This window comes from Mesocricetus auratus, unplaced genomic scaffold (assembly GCF_017639785.1).
Source record: "Mesocricetus auratus isolate SY011 unplaced genomic scaffold, BCM_Maur_2.0 Super-Scaffold_100007, whole genome shotgun sequence".
NCBI classification, from domain to species: Eukaryota; Metazoa; Chordata; class Mammalia; order Rodentia; family Cricetidae; genus Mesocricetus; species Mesocricetus auratus.
In genome coordinates this window covers 75,913,805-75,933,407 of record NW_024429191.1, presented here as the reverse complement: position 1 = coordinate 75,933,407, position 19,603 = coordinate 75,913,805, and the positions used below count along the sequence as shown (strand labels likewise).

Genomic DNA, 19,603 nt, shown 5'->3' with positions numbered 1-19,603 from the left:
ATGAGCTGTGAGGTCCAGCTAAATCAGCATTCACGTTGAAAGTAGTCACACTTTCAAACTCTAGTATTCTTTTATTTTAGGTCATTTGTCGGTATGGTGTTAAGATTAGTGATGCTGTTAAATAGGTTTTCCCCCACCTTGGACAAGCACTTCCATAGTAAGGTACAACTGAGACCCCTCTCTTCTTTTTGAGGCAAGCGTCTTACTACATTGTACAGGCTGACCTTAAACCTACTCAGGATCCTCAGAAACTGGGATCATAGACCTCACCACCAGGCTGGGCAGGTGCTGCTGTTGAATCTTTTTTTTTTTTTTTTTTTGAGATGGTCTTACTGAGTATCCCTGACTGGCCTACTGTGTAGATAAGCCTGGCCTGGAACTCACTATGTAAACAAGTCTGGTCTGAAATTCACAGAGATCTTCCTGCCTCTGCTTCTAGAGATCTGTCTGCCTTTGCCTCCCCAGTGCTGGGATTAAAGGTGCACCACCACTATCCAGCAAAAAGTCTAGTACTCCAACTAGTATAGTGTTGTGGTTCTGAAATAGTATTTTTAGATATTCAAAGTAAAATATTCTAAGATACCAGGGAAATCCAAGAGAGGGAAAATGAACACTTTTAATGCTTATCTAATTTCAGTGCTTGTACATAGTTATCTGCGCTGTTTTCCTTCCTGGCCTTCTAGACTTAGTGAACTTTCAGTTAGGTCCTCACTCGATACTAACTCAAAAGAAACAAAACATCCAACTGTAATTTTATAGTGTTATGTCTTAATGTATTTCAGTCTACTGGGTAAAAGAATTGTGATGTAGTCACAGCTAACAATAGATGGTTATATTGAATTATAGGATGTCATTTATGCTTGATTCATTTTTATTAATTATGTGATTTTTAAAACAAAGATTTCTGCATACACATGCTAAGCAAGCGCTCTTTTCCATTGAACTACATCCCATCCACTTGCATTAGCTTTTGAAGACTTTGGATGAACAGAGTCACATTAATGAACAACTTTTCCCAGACAGATGAAATAACTGGTAGGCATGTAAATTATAGGATAGGTGAGTAATCTCTTGTCTAGTAAGTAGCCTCTTATCTAAATATTTCTACAATCGATATGAAGGTGTTGTCTCGGCATTACTCAGGTCATAACTGACAGTTGCAGTCAGGAATGTCGTTAATCTATTTGCTTAGTCCTTTACATTTCTTTATTAGATTATAGTAGACAAGGATTTAATTAAATATGAGACATGGGCAGTTGCTTCTGTCTACCCATCAGCCTCAGGAATGTGTAGTCACACTGAGAAAGAAAAGTGAAGCACTGTAAAAATGAGGGTAAATTGATCTAGGGCATACCTTGGTGGCAAGGCAGCAGTTATATATGGAATGAAGTTTGCCAGTGTATCAAATGTCTGTTCAAATAAAGTACAGTCAAATATATACCAGGTACAGACTATGGTGTTTGTTGATGTAACTTAAGAAGATCTTTAAAACTATATTTTTGGGTTTGGGGTTTTTTAAGAGGTCAGAGGACAACTTGCAACTCAGTTCTCTCCCACTACCCTCTGTGTCTTGGGGATTGAATTTAGGTTGTGAGGCTGGGCACCAGGCTCCTTTACCTGCTGAGCCACCTCGCTGGCTCCTGCTGATGTGACTTTATGATTCACTGAAGGATGCAGACAGAAGAACTACGAAGATCTACTTAAAATTTGCAGTAAAAAGATGCCATGGACCAGTGGCTCTCAACCTTCCTAATGCTGTGACCCTTTAATACAGTTCGTTGTGTTGTAGTGATCTCCAACTGTAAAATAGTTTTCATTGCTACTTCATAATTGTAATTTTGCTGCTGTTATAAATTGTAATGTAAATATCTGTGTTTTGTGATGGTCTTAAGCAACCCTTGTGAAAGGGTCATTAAAACCCCAAAGGGGTTTCACGACCCACAGGTTGAGAACTACTGTTTTAAGACCTGAGTAGTATGTAAATACTTCAATGTCAAATTTTAAAGCCACACAGGTTACCCATTACTTTTGAAAAGTGGGAGAGTTACAGTAAAGAAAATTCATTTTCAGCTGTTTTTCCTTAGTAATATTATAACTCAAAAAACACTTAATTTCTTTTTCTTTCTTTCTTTCTTTCTTTCTTTCTTTCTTTCTTTTTTTCTTTCTTTCTTTTTTTCTTCTCAAGATAGGGTTTCTCTGTGGCTTTGGCACCCATCCTGGATTACACTCTGTAGACCAGGCTGGTCTCGAACTCACAGAGATCCGCCTGCCTCTGCTGGGATTAAAGGCGTGCGCCACCACCGCCCAGCGATGTTTAATTTCTAAGTGACATCAGTTCAGTGCATGTTATGACAAGGACATGGATATTGGCAATCTTATTTTAAAGCCATAAAGACAAAGTAAAATGGTTTTCCTCAGTGCTGAGTGTTAGTTCACATCAGTGCCAAGATTAGGTCCCCTGAGATCTTGACTCCTGTATTTACACCAAAGCTTTTGTCTGGATAAGAGACTCATGCAGTTATGTCACTTAGTGCCCATAATCCACCACTTGAGAAATATAAAGTCTCTTGTCAATAGAATTATTTTGGACTGGTGAGTTGAGTGTTTTCCTCATGGTTAGGCCTTGCATTAGATCTCCAGTACTGTAAAAATAAACACATTAAATAAAAATTATTCTCATGTCTAATACAAGCTCTTGCTTAAGTATAGGCTAGCCTTGAATTCACTATATATCCCTGGTTAGTCTTAAATTTACAACATTCCTCCTGCCTTAGACCTCTATCCAGTGGTGAGTGACTGTTTTGTTGTTTTTCCATTTGTGAGACAGGGTCTTAAATATCCATGCTAACCTCAAACTTGCTGTGTAGCTGATATCTTTGCACTTCTGATCCTCCTGTCGCCACCTCCCTATGTTTATATAGAACTTACTAGGTAGGATTCCTGCCTGCCTAGGGCTTTGTGCATGCTAAACAAGTATTCACTCAACTGAGTTCCTGTCCCACCTCCTCTATTCTTTTTTTTAAGATTTATTTATTTATTACACATACAGTGTTTTGCCTACATGCCAGAAGAGGGCACCAGATTGGATTGTAGATGTATGTGAGCCACCATGTGGTTGCTGGGAATTGAACTCAGCACCTTTGGAAGAACAGTCAGTGCTCTTAACCTCTGAGCCATCTCTCCAGCCCCCCTCTATTCTTTCTTAAGGAATGTGTTGACCTTAAAAAAGCTGTACTTTTTGTTGTACTTTGTAAAGACAGATCTACATTTCAGAGACATTTGTGTCTCAGAATACTATTAATGAAGCCTCTTTTACTAGAAAATTACAACTTTAAGCACATTTAATGTTTTCAAAGAGCATTTCAAAATACCAGTTTTCTACAAGTGGATTGCAGAAATAAATTGTAATGCGATTTTTTTTACATAAACTTTACATACAGAGCATGCAACCATTGTCAATAGCTGATGAGGGTGAGTGTTGCAGAGTCAGCACCACAGTGCTCCTTCACAAAGCAAACACATATGCTGCCTGTATTCAGTTCCATCATAGCTTTATTTTCTGCAGATAAAGAGAGGGAGAACAGCCAGTTTCCGGGGTAAAAGCTGACTGATGCAGTGTCTTAAAATGTCAACTTACAATTCAGTGCCAGTGTCTCATCTTAGCAGACATTTATCACAACTGCCTAACAGTGAGTACAGTAATGAAACACTGCTAAATCGTACTACCTGTTAGACTAAATTCAGAGGTCCTCCAGTTTAGTAAACCCAACATAGAAAAATTAGGAGATGGCTAGTTTATAGTCCCCACTGTGTAAAAGACCTTTTCCACTAAGCAGTAAGTTCCTAGAGAGTAGGGTTGTACACCCCAAATCCCAACATTTTGGTGTGAAAGCAAGAGAATTAAATATTTGAAGTCATTGACAACTACATGATATCTTGTTCACAAAGACCAAAACTAGCTGGGTATACTGGGCAATTTTGAGATGAGAGGTAGGGGGAACTCCTTAGATGAAGGCAAGCCAATGCTACATAGTGAGACACTGTATCAAAATACAACAGCAACAACAAAACAAAAAATAAGAAATTTTAAAATATTTGAAATGTTGTTACAAAAAGCCTATTTACAAATAATTGTATGCTACAAAGTAACAATAGTGAGCATGAATTTTTTTGCCTTTATTGTAGGTTAGGAAGCTTGCTAATGCTACATAAACTTAGAATTTAGATCTCACAGTGGAAGTGTTGGAGCCATTATAGAGACTGTAAATCAGAGACACAAAATTAATCTGAAAAACTTTCCCAAGGTCACATAGATGGTAAATAACAAAGCCATACTTCAAACCCAGACTTCGGCTAATGTTGGCAAATAGGCCCTATAAATATACAAATATAAATAAATCCCACAGTTACTGAGAGATAACCACAGCACTCCAAACTCCAGGATGCCACACAATCATTAGACCCATTTTTCAGCAAAAGCATTTGCTTGGTCATAATGCTGCAGACCCCCGCCCCCACCTCACCCTTCAAAAGTCAGAACTCAGGGTAGAAACAGGTGAGGTATTCAAAGCATCATATTAAGACTACAAAGGCTGATTTGCTTTCCTTTATTAGGATTTATAAAGATATTTATGACAGTGGAAATGAATTAACCATCTAATGTCTTTGCAGAGAATTAATGGTAACCTTGGAGTTTTGACAATACAATAGAAATCTGTAAAGGGATCTTACTCAAAGTAATGATATGAGTAGTACTAGAATTTCATTAGAGAATTATATGCAAAGAAACACAAGTATAAGAATACTTCATTTTAAAAATTCCTTTTTTATTTTCATTATGAATGTCAGTGTGTGTGTGTGTGTGTGTGCGCACATGAATGCTGTGCTCCAAGCAGCCTCGAGGAACGGGGTTATGGGTGGTTGTGAGTCCCTGGACGTGGGTTTTAGAACTGAATGTAGGTCCACTGGGACAGCAGTGCATGCACTCAGTCACTGAACTCTCTCTTCAGGCCCCATATACCAACACTTTGTAAAAGGCTCAGTGACACACCGAATCCCTTCCTACTTGGGAGGCTTAGAGTTCTGACAACACAGGGAAATTCTAGCTACAGACCTGTTAATTATTTTCTTTGTTGTTTTGTTCCATGAGACAATCTAGCTCTGTAGCCCAAGCTGGTCTACAGAACCCTCCTGCTTCCTTGTGTGGTTCACAGGCCTGTGTGCCACCACACCTAGCAAAAGTACATTTTAATACTTCACAGTGTGATACCTTAACATTTTGATTTTGTTGTTGAAATTAACGTCAATATTCAAATATTAAAAGATATAGATGAGTTGTCTCAAAAGACAGGATAAAGTGAAAGCTCTTTTTATGCTTTGCTTTTTCAAACAGTGTCTTCTTTTCTGGATCTTATGTAGTAGCCCAGGTTACCCCAGAAAATGAGGTGGTTGTACTGCCTCAGCCTCCATAATGGAAGGTCCCAGACTTGAGTTGTCATGCCCAGCTTATTTTCAAATGACTTGTCTGCCTCGGCCCTCCTCCCCACCTTAAATCTTGTAGCGGCTCACACCTAGACTAGCACAGATCTGCAAATCCTTGACATGCATTTTAATTGTTCATTAGCAGGTACTACAAATCGTTTTTCTTTTCTCACTACTTTTATATACTTTTTTCCTTCTAATGTATGAGTATTTGGCGTGCATGTATGACTGCTCATCACTTGTGCGCCTGGTGCCAACAGAGACCAGAAAAGGGCCTTGGATCCCCTGGATCTGGAGTTACATGTGGATGTTGGGAATGGAACCCTGGTCCTTTGAAATAGCAGCCAGTGTTCCTAACCACTGACCCATTGCCCCAGCCCCTTTCCACCCACTTTTAAAGGATGAAGAAAACAAAGTAAAAGGAGCTTTTTAGTCACATGAAGGCAGGGCTTGAGTTGGTAATAACTTTTGTTGTGTCTGTCAACAAAGTGTCACAAAGGTATAAGAACTAGTACACTTCAACCTGGGCAGGGGTGGTACCCACCTTTAATCCCAGCCTCAGGAGGCAGGGGCAGGCAGATTTCTTTGAGTTTGAAGCCATCCTGGCCTACAGGGTGAATTCTAGGACAGCCAGAGCAAGATAGAGAAACCCTGTCTTGAAAAACAAAAAACCTAAAAACATACAAGAACTAGTACATTTCAAACCTGTGGGTCATGATTCCTTTGGGGGTTGAATGACCCTTTCACAGAGGCCACATGACAGATACCCTTCATATCAGGCATGTACGTCATGATTCATAACAGCAGCAATATTACTTCATATCAGGTATGTACGTTATGATTCATAACAGTAGCAATGTTACAGCTATGAAATAGTAACAAAAATAATTTTATGATTGGGGGGTCACCATGACACGAAGAACTGTATTAAAGGGTGGAAGGATTAGGAAGGTTGAAAAACACTGTGCTGCATAGATCAAGCTGACCTTGAACTCAGAGATCTGCCAGTCTCTGCCTCAGCTACTTTTCTTGTTTTGTTTTGTTTTTCGAGACAGGGTTTGTCAGTAGCTATTAAGCTAGTCCTGGAACTCGCTGTGTAGACCAGGCTTCCCCTGAACTCACAGAAATGTGCCTGTCTCTGCCTCCTGAGTGTTGGGATTAAAGGCATGTGCCACCAGCACCTGGTTTAAGCACAGTTGCTACTTCTCTGAGGCCAAACATTCACCAGAGACTTAAGTAGAAAAGAAACAGGGTTAGAAAAAGAGTAGCCAAGAAGTGGCTCTCATTAGTCATTCTAGACATTTATGTAGCGTTTAACTATTTACACAGTGAGCTTTTTTTCTGGTGCTGAGGGCCTCAGACACACAGGACAAGTGCCCTGCCACTGAGCTGTCCACCTCCCCCCCCCAAAGACATACGCTTCACTAAAATAATTTAGGTTTAATCCTAGCACCTGAGAGGCAGAGCCTGGTGGATCTCTGTGAGTTCCAGGACAGCCAGAGCTACACAGAGAAATCATGTCTAAATAAACAATTTGCGAATTATTCTGTATAGTGATGAACCTCATATATAGAACATTTTGCAGATCCTCCTCCAGAAAGTCAACTATTTTAAACAGTTAACTCAAATTATTTTTAATAAATAAAAATAAAGTATTTTTAATTTATTTTTTGTGTTAGCCTGGGCATTTGGACATAGATCTAGAGCTTCAAGCATTCTAAGTACATGCATGTGGGCACACACACACCTTTTACTACTGAGCTACATCTCCAGTCCTTGAATAATAATAGTGTCAGATATATTAAACAGCATGTTCATATTTATGATTTAATTTGAACTTAAATTTTTTTGTTTTATTTTCAAGACAGAGTTTCTCTGTATTGTTTCTGAGCCTGTCCTGGAACTTGCTCTATAGACCAGGCTGGCCTCAAACTCTGGATCCACCAGCTTCTGCCTCCCAAGTGCTGGGATTAAAGGCGTGCGCCACCAACGCCCGGCTGAACTTAAATTTTAAATATTTAGAGAATAGTTCTTGGGTTTTGTTGTTGTTGTTAACTTTTTTTGAGACAGGGTTTCTCTGAATAGCCCTGGCTATACTGGAACTTACTCTGTAGACCTGCAACTCAGAAATCCACCCACATCTGCCTCACAAACACTGGGACTAAAGGCGTGTGACACCACTACTTGGCTTAGAGAATAGATCATTATTTTATGTGTATGAGTGTTTACACATTAAATAGTATGTTCGTGTTTATGCTTTAGTTTGAACTTAGTTATTAAAAAATCTCTTAGGTAGAGAATACTTTAAAATTTATTTTTATTTTCTGTGTGTGAATATTTTCCTGCATGTATGTCTGTGTAGCACAGGTGTGCCTGTTGCCACCAGAGGTCAGAAGTGTGTATCCGGGAGGTCTCCTGGAACTGGAGTTACAGGCAGGTGTGAGCTGCCATTTGGGTGCTGGGAACTGAACCTGGGAGGGCCTCTGAGACATCTCTCCAGCCCCTATTTCTGCGATGTTTATAGAACTGAACACAGCTATTTCAAAAGCCTGTTTTCCTAAGGTTGTTGTTTTTAGGACAAGGTTTCGTGTAGCCCAAGTTGGCCACACAGGCACAATGTGGATGAGGCTGGCCTTGAGCCCCTCATCTTCTTGCCTCTATTACTAAGTGTTGGGATTACAGGAGTATGTGACTGTTCCCAACTCTTATTTTTCAGGTTTTTTTTTTTTTTTTGAGATTGGGTCTCACTGTATAATCCCAGGACAGATCTATTTCTGAACTCTTAATTGTTATTCTGTTCAGTTACTACTACTACATATTCCTTATTTGTGATTTTTTTGTTTTGTTTTGTTTTTCTTTTGGGTTTTGATGTTGTTGTTGATGATATTTGGTTTTTTTGTTTGTTTTTTGAGACAAGTTTTTTTCTGTAGCTTTGGAATTTGCTCTGTAGACCAGGCTGGTCTCGAACTCACAGAGATCCACCTATCTTTCCCTTCCAAGTGCTGGGATTAAAAGCATGTAACACCACCACCTGGCTTCTTTTGTTTTAAGACAAGATCTCCTGTGTCCTGGTCTGGCTTTGAATTTGCTAAATAGCCAAGGGATGGTCTTGAGCTTCTGATTTTCTCCCTCACATTTGAAATGCTGGTGTGGGGTCACAGGCATGTTCTAGCACTCCTGTTTTTGCAGTACTGAGGATAGACCCGAGAGCTTCTGGCGTCCTGGATAACACTCTACCTGTTAGGTTACATTTCAAGCCCCTTAGTTTGAAAAAATGGTATCTATACAATATTTTCTACTACACACATATATCATGTGCATATCCTCTTGACCAGCACAGTTTGGTCCTGGAAGCCTTAACGGGGGCAACAAGAGAATGAAGAAATGGTGACACATACAGAAACTGAGGTCAGGTGGGCCATGAAGGCTGTAACGGAGCAGCACCAACTATTCAACATCTGGGACCTCAGAGCATGTAGTATGTAAGCGTAAGAGAGATGGGTAGGAGTTCTCCATGGGGAACAGTCTTCGGACTGCAGTCATCCAGAAGGAGGAAGCTGCAGTTGCTAGTTTTGTACACACTAGGCAGTTGGTTCAAAAACACTTGTAATCTGGCATGCCTCTGAACCTCACCCAGAGGAAGGCTTCGCCAGTTCTGATCCTGTGAGGCTTAGTCCTTGTCAATAATGTACATTCACTCACTAGGGACTTCAACCATTCTTTTTTTTTTTTTTTTTTTTTTTTTTTTTACGAGACAGGGTTTCTCTGTATTGTTTTGGAGGCTGTCGGTCCAGCCCAGCCTCGAACTCACAGAGATCCGCCTGCCTCTGCCTCCCGGGTGCTGGGATTAAAGGCGTGCGCCACCAACGCCCGGCTCATTCTTGACTCCCTACACATGCCTTTTTTTTTTTGAGACCTCCCTGCCTTTGTCCTGTGAGTGCTAGGATTAAAGGCACTCTTGCTACCACACCTGGCACATGCATGCATAGTTTGAGGTGTTGTGACATTCACACAAGACATATGTATATATCACTTTGATGTCTGTAAGAGGGGCTGGGTACTTGTGAACCACAGCATATGTAAAAGTCAGAGGACAAGTTGGGAAAAGCCTCATCTTTTCCTTGGTGGCTCTGGGACTCAACACCACTTGTCAGACAGGCTCTTACCTGCTTAGTCATCGTCACCAGCCAGAGATAGTTTTGTAAATGGTCTTACTTTATAACCCCATCGACTTCAAATTTGTGATCCTTCAGCCTCAACTCCCATGTGCTGGGATCATGGCATGCATCACCACACGCAGTTCACTTGCATTTGCTAATGACTAATTCAGTCATTGGATATTTACTGAGTGCCTTGTACGTGCCTTCTGTTATGAATACCAGGAGATGTAAAAGTGAAATAAATCGACAAATGTTGTCCTGGTATAGTTTAAAATCTAGTTAGGGGAGATTGCTAAGTTATAAAGCATAACGTGTGTGTATATCATATATACACATCAACTTTAATCCAAACACAAGCCAGGAATTGGTAGTGGATGTAGGCTAAATAAACAGATTGATAGAAATCAATCAACATAAAAGCGTGCTGTCGAGTCAGATGCTAAAAGGTGTCCACTGCAGAAAGCTTGGCTATTAAGTTATGTGTGTGTTTTTCATGTATTCCTTCCTTGTTTTTATATTGACATGTTAGGAGAAGTTTAGTCATGGTGTGGCAATATACTGGCCATAGTTTGTTTCTAAAAAGTAATTACATTTACTAAGAAATAACTGTTGGGTGGGAAAATTATAACTTTATTTTATTTCAAATTTATTTAGCATACAAAAATGTTTTTCTTTTGGTTTCTGGCAAGAAAACCAGCCAATTGAAAAAACATCTGGTATTGGATGAGTGAGAGAATGGCATAACCTTGTAAAAACTACTTACAGGAAAAGTATTTTTAAAACAACTTCTCAGCCCAGTGTTATGGAGGCAGAGGCAAGCAGATCTCTATGAGCTTGAGGACAGCCTAGTCTAAAGAACAAGTTCCAGGACAGTCAGGGCTACACAGAGGAAACCCTGTCTCAAAAAAACCAAGCCAAAAGAAAACTTTTCCATCTTTAACTGTGGGTTTCTTTAAGAACAATGTCTTAATCTTTCCCCCAAAGTGTTCCTACTGCCTTAAGATTTCACCTGTCCCAGGCTGCTATTGAATGTTACAAATTGTTAAAGTCTCTGAAAATGAGACCACTAGTCATAAATTTTTTTTAAATGAAGAACCATTTTTGTGGTAGTTGTTGTCTAATACCCCCTTAACCTTAAGCACCTTTGAGTAGCTTAGAATAATTAGTTCACCGTGGCAGCCGTGCCTCTCTTTAAAAGGTTACTCAGCAGGCTGCAGTCCTCTGGCAACTTGATTGTTTCTGGAGTGTGTAATAGGCCTTTATTAGCGTATGAGACTCTCTGTTTTCCATGTGATCATTTGTTGTTCTGAAGTCTAGCCTAGAGTTTCTTACATGTTAGCAGGAATGATTCTGGAAGGTGCTCTAGAGTTTCTTAGTGTCAAGCCTTGGAAATCACTCATTATCATGCACAGATTTTTTTTCTCATTTAACCTTTATGTGTCTGATTTGTGTGAGTATGGTATGTGTATCTGTTGCCACGATCATCTGTGTGAGTGTGGTGTGTGTGCACATGTCACAATGGGCTTGGGAATGTCAGAGGGCAACCTTACGTGTCACCCATCTACATGGTTTGGTACTTTTTACACCATCTGTTCTTTGTCTGCCTGGATTACAGGTACACTGCACATCTGGCTTTAAATGGGTTCTGGGGATTTGAACTTAGGTTCTCATGCTTGGGTAGCAAGAGCCTTTCCCTGTGAAGAGTCTCCTCAGACTTTTTTGTTTTTATTGTTGTTGGTTTTGGTTTTGGTTTTGTAGATATGGTCCCAGCCTTTAGCCCAGGCTAGCTTCAAACTCATGGTGTTACAGGCATGGACACCATAGCCAGCTGAGAGCTACCTTTCAAAACCAAGTAATTCTTAGTGTACTTCTTTCATTAGGAAAGTTGGGATCTTAGAGGCTTCTTTTTATCCTAAACTTTCCACATACATGTCTAACACATTTTATTATCCATTCATTTGTAAATGGACACTTAGCATACACCTGACTTTGGATTACTAGGAATAATTCTGAGCCTAGGCTCAACAATCGGATGAAAATACATGTATTAATTATTTTGAGACAGTAACCCTGGCTGACTTAGAAGTCTGTGTAGATTTGTCTGTTTCTACTTACTGAGTGCTGGGGTTAAAAGTGTGTGCCACCATGCCCTGATGATGAAAATATTAATCTGTACAGTTCAGTATCTTAGTGAAAAAAGGCAAAATCTGGAAAACAAGATAATTCATAGATAAAGGAACAGCACTATGGTTAACAGTTGACTTTCATCAGAAACACTAGCACATTCAGGTGTGGTGCTGAGTGTCCATATCAATCCTTTGGGAGGCTGTGATAGGCAAGCAAAAGGAACAGTGAAATGCCAGAAAGCAGTTGGATGATCCTCAGTGTTTTAGAAAAAGGTGATCAACAAGACCTGTGGGGTGGGGTGTTGCTTAGCAGTAGAGCCATTAAATACATGAATGAGTAAGGCTCTGGGGTCAGTCCCCAGCACCACTAGAAAGAAAATAGAATTCTAGCTAGGCTTGGTTGTCACATGCCAGAAGTCACAACTAAGGAAGCTGAGATGGCAGGATCACTTTGAGTTTATACGTTAGCAGCCCTAGCAACATAGTTGACTCTACCTCAAAAACCAAATAACAAGGGGCAATGGTGTTGCAAGCCTTTCATCCCAGCACTCAGAAGGCAGAGGCAGGCAGCTGTTTGTGAGTTCCAGGCCAGCCAGATATACAGATCAAGTTCCAGGACATGCTTCAAAGCTACACAGAGAAACCTGCCTCAAAAGCAAAACCAACAGAACAGAAACACTGATCTGTGTATTAAGACCTTTGAGATGATAAACAGACAACCTTAAAAAATGGGAGCATTTGTGTGTAAGTCATGATCATGTACTAAATAAAGCTTTAGTCATTTTTTATTTGTTTTTTGGTTTTTCGAGACAGGGTTTCTCTGTATTGTTTTAGATGCTGTCCTGGAACTCGATCTGTAGACCAGGCTGGCCTTGAACTCCCAGAGATCCGCCTGCCTCTGCCTCCCGAGTGCTGGGATTAAAGGCGTGCATCACCAACGCCCGGCTAAATAAAGCTCTAGTGTCTAGGAAATACAAAGAACCTTGACAAGTCAATAGAATATCCCAATTTAATATTAAAGGATTTAAATAGGTTTGGAGCTTTGCCTAGTATGAGTTCTATCCCCAGCACTGGATATTATATCACTAACAAGTGTATGCAGGAATATAGAGAAATGTGAACCTGTTTTTGTGATAGAAATGTAGATTTTTTTATACAACTACTATAGAAATCAGTTTAATGACTTAAAAATTTTATCAAAATGTCACATAACCATAATCCTGTTCATAGATGAAATAAAAATAGGTATTCACATAAATAGGTATATAAGAATGCTGATAGCAGCCAGGTGGTGGTGCAAATTGAGTTCCAGTTCAGCCAGAGCTACACAAAGAAAACCTGTCTCCATAAAAAAGAAAAGAAAGAATGCTGAAGCAGCAGTATTCATAATATCCAGAAGGCTTGTTCTTGTTAACAACCTGGATGACCACTAACATGAATGAATGAACAAAATGTAGTATATTCACAGGACCTGAAAAGAATGAAGTACTGCTAACCAGAATGATGTAAATCTCAGAACCGTTATAAAAAGAGATCAATGATGCATAACACATCATTTTTATTCCCTTTATATGAAGTAACTAGGCATAGGAAAATTCATATACTGAAGAAAAATAGTGACTGTTCTGGATTAATCATGAGGGACAGTGGGTTCCCAAGTGATTGCTTAGTGGATACAGAGTATTCTGAGGGGAGAAGGACATTCTGGAACTAGGAAGATAGCACCTACACAACAGGTTTAAGTAAACTAAAATACACTAAGATCCCACTAAAATGCACACTTCAAAATGATTTGTTACACAAATTTCTCTTTTTAGAAAAGCTTTTTTAGTGAGGTGGAGGTTGAACAATTTTAATCCCAGCATTCTGGAGGCAGAGGCAGGTGGATCTCTGTGAGTTTTAGGACAGCCTGATCTATGAGCAAGTGCCAGGATAGGCTCCAAAGTGATAAAGTGATACAGCCAGAGCTACACAGAGAAACTCTTGTCTCAAAAAAAGAGCAACCCAAAATTGGTGTCAGAATTATTTGAGTGAGTGTGGTGACACATTGCCTACAATCTCTGCTATTCAGGAATCTGGGCTGGGTAACTCAGTGAGACCCTGCCTCAAAAATAAAAAAAATAGGGATCAGCAAGATGTATTAGCAGTTAAGAGGTCTTTCCACTAAATTGTGTACTTGAGTTCTAACTCCGGGACCCATATACTGGAAGTCAAGAAACAACTTCTTCAAATTGTCCTCTGACCTGTACATTGTACTATGATGACAATAATGATGATTAATTTTATGTGTCCACTTTAGGTGTTTGGGGACACTTAGATAAGAAATAAGTATTTCTCTGCTATGCCCCTCCCCACGCTCCCTTGAACTAAGACATCCCTTTCCTACTAGTTTTGGACATCATCTCTGCGTGCTAATAATCCCCAGAAAGTCTCTCTTGATGTATACAGAGATACACAGACCTTTTACTGATATTGTTCCTCTGGAGAACCAGATACATTGTTACTCAGAAATTGAGCCATATGAGTTCAAGGCTAGCTTGGGCTATAAATCAAGACCCTGTTTTAAACATTCAAACCAAAACACAAAATATAAGAGGAAATTTTTTTAAATCCCCAATAAACAAGCACCAAGACATTTGTTGTTTGCAGATTTGCCTTACAGAACTATTCAAGGTTGTTAAACTCAGGATATGGTAGCAGATGGTAACTCAAGGAAAAAAACACTATGAATGTTAGTTACAGAGGTAATTATAAAATACTATAAATAAATCATTCTTTTATCAACTGAATTGAAAGACAGTTGCATAATTAAGTATATTTTGGGGCTTATCAGATTAATATATAATCACAAAAAAGAAAATATTAATATATAATTGCAGTATAAAATACAGATACTAGTAGTATAGTTTCTGTATTTTAAAGGAAATGAACAACTTGAAGTGTATTGCGGCTACTTAAGGTATATACTCAAATTTCTAGAGTAACCATTAGGAAAAATTTTTTTTAATGTTTTAAATGAAGAAATTAAAGCTAAGCCACGGTGGTGCTCGCCTTTAATCCCAGCACTTAGGAAGCAGAGGCAGGGGATCTGTGAGTTCCAGGACAGTCAGGGGCAGGGTAGAAAGAGAGACTGAGACACTCTACCCAGCTTTGCCATCGGGTGTGACTGAGACCATTTGCTGTCTTTGTCTTCTACCTCTAAACATCAGGCAAATCCTAGAAAAGAAATAAAAGCGAAATCACCCATTGCTGTGGAAGCTGTTAATGAAATTAGACAAAATCCATAAGAGAAAATGCCGGAGGAAAGTCATTCTGACTCTGTAAGGAATCACAGGAGATGGAAATAAAATAAAACATGGAAAACAAACTGAGAGACATGCCTAATCAATTAGAAATATTTTAGACAGAAGTTTCTCCGGGCAGTGGTGGTGTACACCTTTAAAACCAGTGCTTGGGAGTCAGCAATAGATGGATCTCTGTGAGTTCAAGGCCAGACTGGTCTACAGAGCAAGTTCCAGACAGGCTCCAAAGCTACAGAGAAACCCTGCCTTGAAAACAAACAAACAAAAATTATAAGATAAAAGGCATAGGTTCTGGCTGAGCCTGGTGGCACTTGCCTTTAACGACTGTGACTGGACTTAGTGGCACTTATCTTTAGTACAACACAGAGGGAGGTGAATCCCTGTGAGTTCCAGGCCAGCCAAGACTACAATTGGGAAACCCTGGGGTTTTTTTTGTTTTTCAAAAGGCATAGGTTGTAAGACTAGATAATAAGATTGAACTTTACTCTATGTAGAAAAGATATACTTTGGGCTCAAAGACACAAATAGATTAAAAACAGTGGGATGGAATGACGTGTTGTGTGTACTAGAGCTGAGCAATCCAGGAGTAGAAATCGATCCATTTATAGTAGCATAAAAAAGAATAAAATACTTTTAGAAATATTAAAAGCGTATGTACTGAAAAACTATCAAAATTACTGGGAGAAATAAGGTAATCCTAAATAAATGGAGATATAATCCATGTTTCTAGTTTGGAAAACTCATTAATTTTCAGACAGTAGTGTCCTCCAATTCTGTGTACATGGTACACTCACTGGCCACAGTTTTCAGAAATGACTTTTGCAGAAGTTGACAAGTCAATCCCAAATTTATATAGAACTCAAATTATTTTGAAAATGGACTGAGACCCTTAAAGGTCTTAATTTAAAAATACTATATAGGAGGAAATCTAGAGTTTAGCTATGTAACAACAACAAAAAATACCATTAAGATAGCATTAAGAAATTGGGCAGTGGCCGGGCGTTGGTGGTGCACACCTTTAATCCCAGCACTCGGGAGGCAGAGGCAGGCGGATCACTGAGTTCAAGACCAGCCTGGTCTACCGAGCGAGTTCCAGGACAGCCTCCAAAGCCACAGGGAAACCCTGTCTCGAAAAACCAAAAAACAAAAAAAAAAGAAAAGAAAGAAATTGGGCAGTGGGCGGTGGTGGCACACGCCTTTAATCCCAGCACGCAGGAGGCAGAGGCAGGCAGGTCTCTGAGTTCGAGGCCGGGCTGAACCGGCAGCCTCCAAAACAATACAGAGAAACCCTGTCTCGTAAAACCAAAAAAAAAAAAAAAAAGAAAGAAATTGGGCAGTGGTGGCACACTCCTTTAATCTCAGTGGTTGGGAGGCAGAGGCAAGCAGATCTCCATGAATTAGAGGCCAGCCTGGTGTACTGAGCTAGTTCCAGGACAACAAAAACAAAAAAAGATACCATTAAGATCCAAGCAAGGCAGTGGTGGTGCATGCCTTTAATCCCAGGCCTCCTGAGGCAGAAGTGTTATAGTTTAAGAAAAGAGGTAGGAGAAAGAGACATCATGTGACAGGGTTCAAGCAGAGAAAGGAGAGGGAGACAACAAGGATGGGAGGTAGGCAGGGTCCTTTAAAAAGGGAACACAGTGAATGTGCACAGGTGGTGCTCTTAGTGGCTGCAGATGAGGGCGCATCCTGTCAGAACCCCAAAGACAGGCCAGTACAGATGCCTGAATACTAACAAGAGGCAGGCAAATCTCCGTGAGTTTGAAGCCAGCCTGGTCTACAGAGTGAGTTCTAGGACAGCCAAGGCTAAACAAAAACTCTTAAAAAACAAAGCAAAACAAACAAAAAAAGATATCATTAAGAAAAAGAGCTGAAGTTGGGCAGTGGTGGTACACGCCCTTAATCCCAGCACTGGAACTTTGGAGAGGAGGGGCTTCTTGCTGTTAGAGGGTAGGGAACTCTGGGGTTTAGAGGGGCGGGGTCTCTAAATTTATTAGATTAGTATAGGCACTAGAGTGGATATAAGACTGGTAATTTAGGAAGCTGATGTATTGTCCTGCCATACCTGGTGCTGTTCTGTCTGACTATGGATCCCATTGAGTGGGAGGTAAGAGGACAACTTTCAGCCATCACTTCTCCCTGTGGTTCCCAAGGCTTAAACTCAAGTCATCAGGCCTTGACAGCATTTACCTCCTAAACCATTTTGCTTGTTTCCCTGCTATTTTTTTCTACCTTTTCCTGAGAAAATTGCTTCCCCCAGCTGTGAATATGATGAAATGTTATTGCCTGACGTAATGGTTTTTGGGTTTTTTTTTCATTTATTTATTTTTCACAGATGTTCTCAAACAGTGATGAAGCAGTAATCAACAAAAAACTTCCCAAAGAACTTCTACTAAGGTAAGTCTAAGCCTTAATTCTGTGTCAGTTGGTAGTGTACATCATATTTGTATGTTAAGTATAAACTTGTTGCTAGTTATCTGTTCCAGTGTGTGTCAGTGTGTTAGTCTATGGTCATAGCCTTCACAGGATCCATCACACAGGCTTGATCTTTATTATCTGGAATTTTACATTTATTGTAACAATTTTTAAAAAGTTAAGTGTTTCAACTTAGATCTGCATCTAATTTTGTAACTTGACTTTGCTGTTGCCTTATTGTTAGTTTAGGTAGAAAGATTCCAGTCCTTTGAAGAGAGATTCTAGGCCATATCATTTCTCAACTCCTTTATGTGTGTATTAAAATGTTGACTGTACTGGGGACTCCATGAAGAGCTATTGCTCATTGTTTCAAAAGCGTCTTTATATATTTTTTGTGGAACAGACTTGTACCCCACCATCACACCCCCATCCCTTGAGAGACAAGGGTTTCTCTGGGTAGTCCTGGTTGTCCTGGAACTTTCTCTGTAAATTAGTGTGGCCTTGAACTTACAGAGATCAGCCTGATTTTGCCTCTGGAATTAAAGGCGTTCACCACCACTGCCCAGCCACTTTTTTTCCCCTTTGAGACAAGGTCTCACTCTGTAGACCAGGCTGGCCTGGAAGTCAGAGACATACCCTTACTTCTGCCTCTCAAATGCTGGGCTTGCAAAGGTATACACCACTAGATACCCCCCTCCCCTCCTTGATTTAAAAATAAAAAGCAATGGTTATTCTCTTTCTATTTAATCCTATTGAAGACTAGGATTTTTTTTAACTTTAACTTGTAGAAACTACAGTATAGCACTATCCAGGACACAAAACACAGCCTCCAGTTTAGAATGACTGATTTAGAAATTATCTAGGAGGTAATTAGCATCTGGGAAGTTATTTACTGAACCCTGTACTACTTAATTTAATAGAATATTCTGTATTCATTTATATAAAATGATATCATAACTTAAATAAAAACATTTTATTTTGGGGGGGGTGAAGACAGGGTTTATCTGTGATTTTGGAAGCTGTTCTGGAACTAGCTCAGAGATCCGCCTGCCTCTGCCTCCCAAGTACTGGGATTAAAGGTGTGCTCCACCAATGTCCGGCCTAACAATGTATTTTTTAAAATACATTTTTTATTTGCTTGGGAGGAGGGGTATGTGCCACATGTGTAGAGGTCAGAGGATAATGTGGAATAGTCAAGCTTGGTAGACCAGGCTGGCCTTGAACTCACAGAGATCCACCTGCCTCTGCTTCCCAAGTGCTGGGATTAAAGGTGAGCACAGGGTTTCTCTGTGTAGCTTTGGAGCCTTTCTTGGAGCTCGCTTAGCCCCTTTTAAAAGTTTTGAGACTGAATCAATCACAATGTGCAGATACTAGCCTTGGAGATCTTCCTGTACTTCGCTTGTGCCCATTATAGAAGTGCACTTTTGAATGAAGACCTTGTGTGCAGAATTCAGAAGTCAATGCAGTTGGGTAGAATTTACCTTCCTTGTTCTGGAGCTCTTCCTTTCCAGTGTTTGTGGTTACCTGCATTTTCTTTCACCCCTCCCCCACGTTAATCTATCTTCAGGGTAAAGGGCATAAAGCCCCTAAAAAATTATTTGTCATTATGCTTATAAGGGGCATGATCACATGTGGATTGTGGTGTGATGTGTGTTGGGGTGGCTTAGACACAATCCTCCACAGATAGGAGGCGTGAGTTTAACTGTGTCTCCGTTGTCCTCCAAGCTGCATGTGACTTTCAATCACTTTATGTTGTAGAATATTTATGAGATGTCATTGACATGGAACCATTATAAATCAGTCTCAAGCCAAACATGGTGTCAAAGGCCTTTAATATCAGCACTAGGGAGGCAGAGCCCGGAGGATTTCTTGAGTTCAAGGCCAGCTTGGTCTACAGAGTGAGTTCCAGGACTGTACAGACTTGTCTATCTGTGAGTTCGAGGCCGGGCTGGACCAATAGCCTCCAAAACAATACAGAGAAACCCTGTCTCGTAAAAATCAAAAAAAAAAAAGAAAAAAAAAAAGAAAGACCTTGTCTAAAAACAGTCTTGGATGAGTGTGGTGACACTTGGGAGGTGGAGGTGAAAGGATCAGGAATTGAAGGTTATTTTGGCTACAT

General features: G+C 40.0%; 1 protein-coding gene across 4 annotated transcripts in view; it reads left to right on the top strand.

The window, feature by feature from the left end:
* Positions 1-19,603, top strand: part of Fbxl20 (F-box and leucine rich repeat protein 20) — a 54,933-nt gene that overhangs the window by 6,748 nt on the left and 28,582 nt on the right. For all 4 annotated transcript variants that reach the window (XM_005075923.4, XM_040749628.1, XM_005075925.4 and 1 more), the window contains exon 2: positions 17,405-17,466. In XM_005075923.4, the coding sequence (XP_005075980.1) occupies positions 17,405-17,466 (62 nt within the window). The remainder of the gene's footprint in view (positions 1-17,404; positions 17,467-19,603) is intronic.